The following is an 11,138-nucleotide window of genomic DNA, read 5'->3' on the forward strand; positions in this document are numbered from 1 at the left end:
CTCCGGCGTGTGCCCCAGCGTCGCACCGTGACCGGTCGTCAATAGCCGGGCAGCGGTCGATGGCGGTGCGTCGGCCGGCCGGGCCCGCCGCCGCCCGCTCTCCGGCCCCCGCCCGGCCCCGGCGCGGCCCGCTCACGCAAATGGAGCCGATCCGCGCCGAGGCGATTACGGCCGGCTGAGCCGCCGCTGCCGTCGTCGACAAGCAGGTCATCAACGGCGGCTCACATCCGGCCACGGTCGAGCGGAGCGCGACGCCGCCGACGCCGCCGACGCCGCCGCGGTCCACGCGACAGCCGGGCGGGCGACGAGCGGAGATTTGACAGCTGACGGCGCTGTGTTGGCGGCGTGTTCGGATCGCGCGGCTGACTCACTGTCCAGACAAGGCAACGCCGAAACGGCAACAGCAGGCAAACAGAGCCAAAGCCGAGGGGTTAGCCCAGGACGCACTGATGTTATCCTACTGGGCGGCGAATGCTCATTATCACGGCTAATTCCCGCCAAAGAAAATAGCAATCGCGAGGAGAAACAAATTAGGCGTACATCCCAAACATTTCGGAAATCAAACGAAACACATCAAGGGGCGCCGGGAGATCGCGCAGCATCAGTGAACCGTCGCCGGCGCTGCTGCTGTCAGCTCTAGGCCACTCGAGCGCGGTGCGGGACCGGCATGAACGAGTCGGCCCCAGTCCTCCCACCTGCTCGGGCTCCGCCGCCTCGGGAGGTAGAGTCTGCCGCGCGGCCGCAAGATTCGCCTAGCGCGAGCTATAAGCACCGGGGCGCAGCCAAGCCGGGGCTGCCGCCTCGCTACAGGCGGCGACAGCGTGGCATGCACTGTGTCTGCCTCGACTATCATTCTAATTGTGTGATTGTGTCCGCACGTTAGTTCGCTGTAACAGTGATGAATCGCTCTACACGACGCTTCATTCAGGCTGTCAGAGCGCCTAAATGCTTCTGATAATGACTTCAGCACGCGACGAGCGCTTCGGACCGAAGCAGCCCCTCCCCTACGAGCACAGCCGAGCTCCTCCTCCTGCGAACACAGCCCAGCCCCTTTTCCCGTCAGCACAGCGCAGTCCTCCCTCCTGCGGGTACAGCCCAGGCCGTCGGTCTGCGGACGCCGCGCAGGTGTGAGGCCGACACCCGTGTGTACAATGCCTTACAATATGCCTGAAGACACAGTATGCAGGCGTGCGATCAAAAAAGATGTCGACGAGTGTTGGGCATTACACGCCACCCCTGCAGCTGCGGCACATTTTACACAACCGCGATAGAACGCCGACTGCGTCGTCTTCAAGGACTACGCGCTGTCAGTTTGCTGTTCACGTATGACGCAGGTGATCAGCAGTGGTTTTCTGGCTCTTTACACACAGCCTTTTTGACAAATCAAGCAACATTCACGAAGCAACACAGTATCATCGTATTTTGTATCAGCATACGCATCGGTATTGTTATGGCATGGTATCATACGCACATGGGCGCCACATGACCAATGACCTTAGTGCGCGATTATCTCTACCATGGTAAAAAAAAACACACGAGTGAAACCACGCATACATGGTCGTCACACACCGATTGCAATTTTGTGAGGCCAAGAGGCGGCAATGAACTGCTCTACGTAACACTCCTGGCATCAGCCATAAATGTAGATACGGACCGTGATCCACATTTGCATTCACGACCGGCTCTGGCGCTTCTAGTGAGCCACTGCCAGCTTCTTAACACCTCCCGCTCCCTGACTAGCAGCTTCAGTCGCCTCTCGCTCGCGCGCAGTTTGCAACGCCTCCCCATTCTCGCGCGTCCCTGTCGCCTCCTCTCAGTCTTGTCCAGCACTTCGACTATGAATGTTTCTTTTCCACTCCAACCATTCCCGACTCCCATGTTTCTCCTCCCGCGCACCTGTTCCTCTCCGCTTTTCGTAGTTTCTCTCCACTCCTGTCCGATCCCGGCCGCCCACATCTAACCTGCCCGGCCCTCGCTCCCCTCCCGCTCCGCGCGAGCCCGGGGCGGCGCACTATTGATGTTCGCCGAGGCGGAGTTTACGGCCGGAGACAAAGACAGCACGCGGAGGGGGAGGGGAGGGGGGGGGGGGCAGCCCCCCGTCCGACGCAGGCGGCGGGCCCCGCGGCACGTGCCGGCGGGGCGGGTGAACACACCGGCACAGCGCGCGGACAAGACAGCGTTTAGCGACGCTGCGTGGTGGCCCGCGTTCTCGCGGCGTTATGCGGCTAAATTCCGGAGCGAATATTATATCTGGAGAAAAAACCCCAAACATGAAGATGTAATGGCGAGAATGTTCTTTTTTAGAGCCGCGTTGCTGCGTCAAGGGTTAAAGTCATTTTCCTCCATTCCTTTGATCAATCTGTTTTCACTCACTGATGTGTGTCGCCAACACATCTGGCAAAAACAATACGACAGAAACAAGCTGGATATATTTGGCTTCAAGCGGCCAATATGGGTACGTGCTTATGAGTGAGTCAACGATGCATTTTAAGTATACCGCAAACATTTTGTATGACAACGTCCATGGCGCCATATGTTGGCAACTTGAAAAGGAATGGACTTATTGCACAAAAAAACATACTCTGTCATCGATGTAGTGATAGAAATATGGATCTTTCGTGGTTATCGTGCACTAATTATAAGTTAAATGAGCTTAAGAAAGCTTCTGTTATGGTATCAATGCTTCCTAAAAATTGTTGGGGCTCCAACAAAATAATGGTTTGGAGGCAATTCCTTCCACGCATTGTCACAGACCCAATTATAAAAATATGAAATTAATGGAATGCCTAGGCTTCCTGAGGGCATGTAGACGACGGCTTTGTTTTACCACACATTCTGAAAAAGGGAAACGGCATTTGTGTCTTAACCACTGGGGCTGAAAGCTTTGAAATGTGGCAAAGTAGCTGTAAAAAATGAAGCAGCTCCCCATTTCTGAGGCCGCATGGTTCAAGCATCGGTATTCTCAGAAATATGGGTGAGTCAGCTACTTTATCCGCTCGACTTCCTTACTGTTATAGCGATGGCTCAATGCTCGACTCAATGTCACGCAGAGCATTCAAAGGCTTAGGTTACTATATTGGAGCAAAACATTTTGTGTATCCATGTGAAAGGCCCAGGAAACTAAACGTCAATAGAAAATACATCACCTTTCAGGCCAACAATTAGTGTAAGTAGCCTTAAACACAAACACTTACAGTAATTTACCTTGAAAACTCATTGCCTCTTCTTCTCCCATGATTCATCGAATCCAAACGCTCTATGTTCACGGACAGAGGTGCGTCTCCACCACAAGTGGCGAGAGTGAGGCGGATGTCGTCGACCGCACGCGCACTAATTATAACCGCGGGGCAGAGTGCCGTCAACACGCCAGTGCTTACGCAAAAGGAACACAGTCAACCCTGTGCCGGTACAGCCGCACGTAAATATTTGCCTCAAAATGAAAACAGACTCTGATTTATTGCTCTTGACGTCCTCCACGACACAATGGCTTTGTGCCAACATTGATCACTAAGACACAACCGCGCAGGAAAGGAATGCGTCGTCCTACGTGCGGAAAACCGGAACTGAAAAACCCACACTTTAACGACCACGTCACCATAGCGCTATAACCTTGCCTACCCTCTAACGAAACACTCATGCTCCGCCACCTACCTAACCAGCACACGTTAACGAAACTGAGCCTTACTCGTGACCGGAATAGCCCAACCACCAGTCCGCGGGAAACGACCGCCGAATACATGCACAGGAATCGCTGGAAACTAAGGCGCTTGAGAAACTTGAGCCCCGGCTTGAAGTAGAGCACCTGAGTTTCAACCACGACCAGCGAGAGAAGCAGCGAGCGGGGCATACCCCTGGGAAGGCCAGCCACCATTACACTTACCAAACCACCTTACTTACCTTACCAAAACCACCAAAGCTGTTACCCTTATTTTGAGTATTTTTATTTTTATAAACAGCATTTCAATTTTACCATCAGCAGCGATGATGGTCTGGACCTAAGTCCGTTGGATCGGCACACAGTCAAACCAAGTGTAGTTATGCACGTTGGTCGCTATCTTGCCACAGCACACGGCACATATCAGTACAAGTAAATGTAAAAAATCGCATTTTGACCAGCTTATTTTTCTCAAACAGGAGATTCCGAGAAAATCTCTATCCCCTCTGGGCGCCGCATGACCAGTAGTCGATGCGCCCGAAACCCCTAACCGTCACTATCCCGTCTTCAGCCTAGGTCTGACGACGACGTGAAAAACCAGATTCAGACACGCGTTTAGAAGGCCATAATCAGCAATAATAATAGACTCTTACACCATAATTTTCCGAGAGCTCCCGCTCAATTAAAAAACAAGCTGATTGAAATATTCTGCACATTTGCTTTTTTGCATTTACGTGCCCTAGCTCAATATTTCCAAACAAATCAGTAAATGCTATAAAAATATGCAGGCACGAAACGACGACGGCCACGCAACTCGTGAGCATGAATGTTCTAAGCTGTTTTAGCAGCCAAGGAGTTTACAGACCTAAAAATACAATTCACGAAATGAGAACCTTAAAAATTCGGTCCTCTTTACCACAAGTTTGCATACGTTGAAAGCGTGATTTGACCAATTTACATCTTACCTTGCTTATAGCTTCCGGTGCGTTTGAAGCGTCGCGTGCGGGACCGGTCAGACGCTCTGTGAGATGTGGGACGAGCGACGTAGTAACAGAAGTGCACGATCACGAAGAATATATCAGAGCCCGGGCCAATGGAGCCGCATGTCTCTGGCAACACACGTGGCCTGGTCTTGTCAATGCACGGCACCGTCCTTGTTCCCGACGTGTTTTTATAAGGAAGAGAGGCTTGCAAAGCTAAATAAGCGCGCATGCCTACAAAAACACATGCCTTGCAAGTGGGCTGTAAGCTGATCGACTGGCAGACTGTGCGATTTTCATTGTCCCGGTTGCCGACGCGCATCCCATTTGGCGCCGATTTCGGAAACGGTGGCGTGGTGCGATTCCGGCTGATTACCAGCGCAAAACAGGACTAACGTCACGCCTTGTTCAGCCGTCAATGTGATTTCAGTGATCTACAGACGGCACATTCGCGTCCTCTATGCAGTCCGCTTCACGCAGCTTCGCGCGTCATCTGCTCTAGTTGCCGGGATCCGCCATCAGTACTTTAAAACGATACAAAAACCAGCGGATCCATAGATGGCGCTCGCGTGCGTGAGACCAGCAGAACATGCCGATTACCGCTCCTGACAACATCCGGTGTCTCTCTCCTTCATCTAACGTCGTTGGTCTCCTGTTCCCGCGACACGGGGCGGCCAGGACCCGGGTCGGTTTCCATCCGTGTTGTGTAGCTTTGTCGCGATGGAAAACAAATTCAGTTCCCATAATAGAAGAGTGACGGTAAAACTTTTCTCGTACCCAATGCTGCAAGAGAACTGCTTTTGATCAATGTCGCCATGCAACGAGTCTGAAAATCACATGCCGCAGCTTTTACAGCGTCGTATTTTTTGTTGCTGCCAGTCAAAATCGTGAATGTCGGGCCGGTCCGGGCCGGGCCGGCCGGGCTGGTAACCCAACACATTGACGTCCAAGTCGCGGTGCTACGAGGTCGGCCTACCGTCTTGTTCAAAATGGATGGACAACACTCTAACTTGAGGAGAATATGACACAGTAAATCGAGTTTACTGCACCATCTTCCTGTAGGTTGCAGCGCTTTGGGCACGGCAAACTCGTCCAGGCACGGGCCACGAGCCGTGCACAGTTGTGGCTCCATGTCATGACCGGCATTTTCTTCAGTCCAGGCGGAGCTCGAGCGTAACGAGACTGATAGGGGCGCTTACAGAAGGGTGGCACTTCCAGAAGTCGCCCAACGCTTGTCTTCGACGTTTTTTTCACGTAACGGTTGCGATTCAGAACGGAGTTCGAACTGCGCATCCTGGAATCCGATCCCACAACCCAGGCGTTACGCGAGATTTAGTGGGTTTTAATGCCGCAGCCGCTGGACAACGAAGCGCCGAGAATGTCCAATGCGCCATCAAGCAGACGTGACAGCTCCCCACCAGTTTCCAATATGTCGCTGAGTCGGGATGAACACCACGGTAGTGAACGGCTGGTCACCAGACGACCATACAGTCGTTCATCCCACGGCATTAGCGCCCAGCAAGGCACCGCGTCCGCCTAGGTAATGCATGTCCTCTCTGTGTAAGTTAGGCCTGGTTAGCGTGAAAGCATTGATGATGATTTGGGCTTTGGGGCGCACCGACTACGTTGGTCATATGGCGCTCATCGCGAAACCATTGACAAAACCCGACCCTATACATTTTGTTTCATATCCGGCACAAATATTCGCGGTCCTTGGTGGTTACACTTTGGAAACATAAAGCATAAATCAGTATGAAATGCATCCCTTCTGCTGGCTGTGAAAATCGTGTTCAGAGCCCGTGTTCATAGCCTCCATCAAGTCTTCCGATTTGTTGGTCTGTCAGTCTCACAATTTTCTTGTGATGTCATTACTTGGTTATTACCACACGTGAATATTTCCGACCGCCCACTGCCGACCCGCTGCCTGACAATCTGGGCGACCGCACCAGTCCTGAACATCACAGCGATGCATCACTAACATGCTCTTTCATGCCATGTTTTCTTTTGGTGGGCCGCGTGGCTTACATTCAAACCTAAAATATCACCTACTGAAATACACCCTGATATGACTGGTATGCGTCATCAAAACAAGGGTCGTGCGTTCCCTAACTTGCAGTTTGTTGTTCTCTAGCCTCTGCTGTACGAAACCCCGCAGTTTTATTTAACGTTCTCACTTCAGGTGAGCGTACAACCTGGTACTGCCGCATTCCAATCAAAGGTTTGCCAAATTCGCGGAAGAGTCAAATTTTCACCTGCTCCGTTCTAAATGACTATACAACCGATAAAAGCATTGAACTGACATACTTGCGCGTCAATATTTCAACCACTTGTTCTGAAATTGGTAAATCACTTTTCCTTTCCCAATACGTCAGCCTGCGAAACTCGAGTGGCCCCTTCACGCACAGGCCCCACCAGACAACGAAAATCGCTCGACATCTTCGACATAATTTTCTATCAAAACACATCCAAGATTAGGCCTCACACAATCTATTACAGTATAATTACATCCTTAAACACATAAAACAAGAGTTTAGCCGCTCCCACAATACAACGATACAAATAATTACACACATCAACACAACCGATGTCATCAAGTCAAGTTACCCATCTAACGCCGAACAAGGTGCCTTATTGGTCTAAACTGTTGTCAGCATCCGACGCGGTATGGGAGCGTGCTGTGTGTGGTTTGCTCTCACATCCAACAGGCAGCAGGCGGGCGGTGGCCACACCGCAATAGCACGCCTGTCTGTGCGACCGGCCCCTCCTCGACGTTGGTCGTCCCATGTACGTACATTTCGCACACAATTATTGTAATATTGTGCGCTCAAACTGCTTCCATCGTTAGCGCGGCAGCCTTCCACGTCGACTGATGACGGCAAAAAGATTGAAACGTTTTTTGAAGCCTTTCCACACAGACTGAATCAAGCATAGTCCAAAAACTTGATAAGCATCCGTTACCAGTTTAAACGCCGGGGACAGCTTAAGACCAAAGGAATGCCAGGAAGTGACCATCGCTCATGAGGTGATGCGTTAGGTGATGATGCTCATGATGCGCGTTTGTCCGATCCTAAATAATATCTGAAGTATATTATCGACGGTATTTCGACGAAGGAGCGAAAGGCAAGAAATGTCGGAACAGTCCAACCCAGCGCTACGAATTAAACGTTCCTGATCCTGAGAACTAATGGCTACATATTCACTTTGCCATTTGTGCCTTGGAGATGAAGTAAATAAATAAACGACGATCTGAACTTAACCTATCATATGTAATGTTTTCTTCAAGCAAACTTAGTGTAATCGACCGCGTAAAAAAACATAAAATAAAGGTTTGTTGCCTCCAACACAATCAACTGGACATACAAACACCACAGACAGGAATGGTTAAAACATGTCACACCTAGATACACGTCGTTGCGAACCTTTTTAACCAGCGTTATGCGTGATTATCGTGTTCAGAATGTGTTCCCATCATTGCAACGTAAATGCGCTAGGTCGCACAGCTGTAATTTCCGATCGCAAGTCAGCATGATTGACGAGCAGAAAATCCGTGCCTCGGAATTTTCGTATGTACATGTCGCAAATTGTGCTGGAAGCAGCCTCCGGCGCGCTTCTGATTACCTTGTCTGCGTCAAGTGCCAATGTGTGGTCCAAGCACATGGGAAGGCATGGAAATATCCAGCTGGGCACTACTGAGAAGCAGCAGATACAGAGCCCCCATGCAAGCAGACTGGTAACGTACCTTAGATCCAGACATGGGAAGAATTCTGAAAGAAAAGAGAGGGAAAGAGAGGTCAGAGGCAGACATAAGGACAACCAAGGCTAGCCGCAAAGGAAGTTCCCATAGAATCATAGGGCGCTGCAAACGATGGATGCAGGAAGATCAGACTTAACAGACAGAAGGCAGTTGAATACGTGACAGTTCCGGAACAACCAACCAGGAAACAATTGTGCATGCCAGTGTATAAACAGACAGTAGCGAAAGCAGGCTCCAGTCTTCCCAGTCAGCCAATACAAGCATAAGAGCTGGTATACATGGAACAAGTACTAGACAACAAGCAGCCAGTATATGTCAGCTGTGAAGATCCTGCATCGTGGATAGATGCAGCATCTAGCATGTGTGATGCATAGCCAAACCATCCACATCACAACCTCACAGCACACCCCTTTACTCTCTTCTGAGGCATAGACAGTACTTAGCTCAGGAGGGGTCAGATCAGGCCACAGGGGACCTTAATAATCAAGGGATTCCTGTTATTCACTACAGTGGACTTTTTTTAATTCAGAGAAACCTTCTCTGACCAGACCCCATCTTAATGTCTCAGGCCTATTGGAGAAGCCCCAAGGGCATCAATGATTGCCAAAAATCATTATGACCATATCACCTTTGGGGAGGAAAGGGGAGGACAGCTTCAAAAATTCCCCTTGGCTGTACTGCCCACCCTCGTCTTGGAGATAGCATTCCAGTTCCCACAGTTTTTACTGCATAAAGTCTCTGAGGGCCTGTCTGCCAGGTAATAATGCTGAATGGCTGGCACATCACACTGAGGTCATAAGATTGAAAACTGAAAACAATTAGTGCAAGACAAATGTGTTACTACATCAAGTGTATGGAAAACAGAGTTGTATCTGGAAGTTTTACAAACTGTAATGAGCTAATGATGTACCAATGCTGCTGCATGTAAATAATTCCCTCTTATATTTTTGATATTTTTGCAATGTGCCTTGATAAGAACAAGACATGTTAACACAGCATCAAGTCATGTCACCCTTTATCCTGTTTTATGAGGAATAAGGCTATTACTAATGTCTTAGCTGTATGTGTAATGCTCCTCCCAAATCTGCCATCCCACAGCAAAAATGCCTAGGAGCCATTAGCTAGTATGACACCTAAGCCTTTATACCTTTGGATGGCAGAAATGCACTTGACAACATATGTAGTATTTCTGAGAATGTCTATCACTTAAACACGTGTCACATTCAATATAAATAAGACAAAATGTTAACTCCCTTCTTGTGCTGTCAACTCACACAGGTCTTCTAAAACTCTTACTGAATTTACTTAGAGGGAAGACTATTGTTAACCCTGGCTGCTTTGAATTGTTCCTAGCACTGTTCTTAACAGCAACCTCAGGTTGTTCACCACCACTTAATATGAGACTTAGACCACTCGCACATTGTAGTAGTCCTGCTCATTCAATTTACACTGTCTGGAACAACCAGACACCCAGCCGGCATATTGCCGGCCGGCACACCATGGCATATTGGCTAACAGTGTTATGCCATTTCATTTTCAGATTCTTGTGGGATGCATCTCTTTCCCTCAATGACACCACTTGCATTCATGTTTTGGTGCATCTTTATTTAAACCTATTGTTATTAAAACAAATATTGTCATACACAGGAAAACCTGGCTCAATTCCTTGCCTTTAAGAGAAGTATTTTTCTATAAAACAAGAGAATGTTGTAGTTTTCATCAAGTTTTCAATGAAATGCTGTAAGGATTACTTCCATTCCCAAAAAAGTGATAAGTTAACTTGACATAATATGTACAGGCTTCCACTTATAGAAGTGAGATGCCTGTGGTATTGATATTGATATTCAGGCCTGAGCTGAAAATTCCTTGTCATTTAACACACACATACACACACACACCACAGGATCAATAGTGCTTGCTCTTCCCTCTTCCAAAAAACAAACAACAGTTAACTTTTTACTTCAATTTCTAAGTAATTGGTGCATAATGCAATTTTCCAGTTATGTGTGCAGCACATCTATAACAATCAAAATACCACGATTCAGCACAGGACACATCTCCGCAAATGCTCAGCGGCACAAATAATGGTAGGTAGCAGCACATGATGCAGACATGTAAGTAGGTAGCCATGTACCTGTAATGTGCACTTTCATGTAATAACAGCATATGCATAATTCCTACATGATGTCCAAGCTGACATAGCTTCTCCGTTTGCCTTTCAAACAGCATTAAGCACAGGAAAAACATGTCGGCGGCCTAAGGAAATGCTCAAACAACACCTACCCCATCATCGTTCTTGCTGGTGCAATGCCGTTACGTAGGTAAAGCTAGCTTGAAACCACTGATCAGGTAAGAATACCTTAACCTCAATAAACAACTCAACAGTGGTATCCTCTCTGCAACTATATACACTCCTCTACTGGCTAACAGCGGTTCCCAAACACGTGGAGTTCACAATACGCAATCAGAACCACCGCGCGCACTCACTTCCCGCACGTTCTGCAGTTGATTTGCAAACATCGTGCAGCATAGTTACCAGATAAGGATTTCTCTAGTTATGAAGACATTCTATCCTTCTCTAGCTATCTACGGACTTGAATCCGTGTGCTGCAAACGAAAATGTTGGAGACGTTGATGCATGTATTGGAAGATAATCTATCAAACTGATATCAAGAGGCCACGCCACCACCAACGTTTTGGGAGGAATGAGCTTAGCGAGGAGTCTGCTGTGGAGATCTGGGGGCTTCCT

The 11,138-nt window shown here is 48.8% G+C and overlaps 1 protein-coding gene across 1 annotated transcript in view; it reads right to left on the reverse strand.

The window, feature by feature from the left end:
* Nucleotides 1-10,858, reverse strand: part of heph (polypyrimidine tract-binding protein 1 heph) — an 84,331-nt gene extending 73,473 nt beyond the window's left edge. Inside the window, exons 1-2 of the mRNA XM_037221344.1 lie at nt 10,673-10,858; nt 8,375-8,399 (exon numbers count right to left, since the gene is read on the reverse strand). Coding sequence (XP_037077239.1) covers nt 8,375-8,399; nt 10,673-10,680 — 33 coding nt within the window. The 5' untranslated portion in view covers nt 10,681-10,858. The remainder of the gene's footprint in view (nt 1-8,374; nt 8,400-10,672) is intronic.
* Nucleotides 10,859-11,138: the final 280 nt, after the last annotated feature.

The sequence above is a fragment of the Pollicipes pollicipes genome, unplaced genomic scaffold, assembly GCF_011947565.3.
Source record: "Pollicipes pollicipes isolate AB1234 unplaced genomic scaffold, Ppol_2.1 Scaffold_4740;HRSCAF=5597_pilon_pilon_pilon, whole genome shotgun sequence".
NCBI lineage: Eukaryota > Metazoa > Arthropoda > Thecostraca > Pollicipedomorpha > Pollicipedidae > Pollicipes > Pollicipes pollicipes.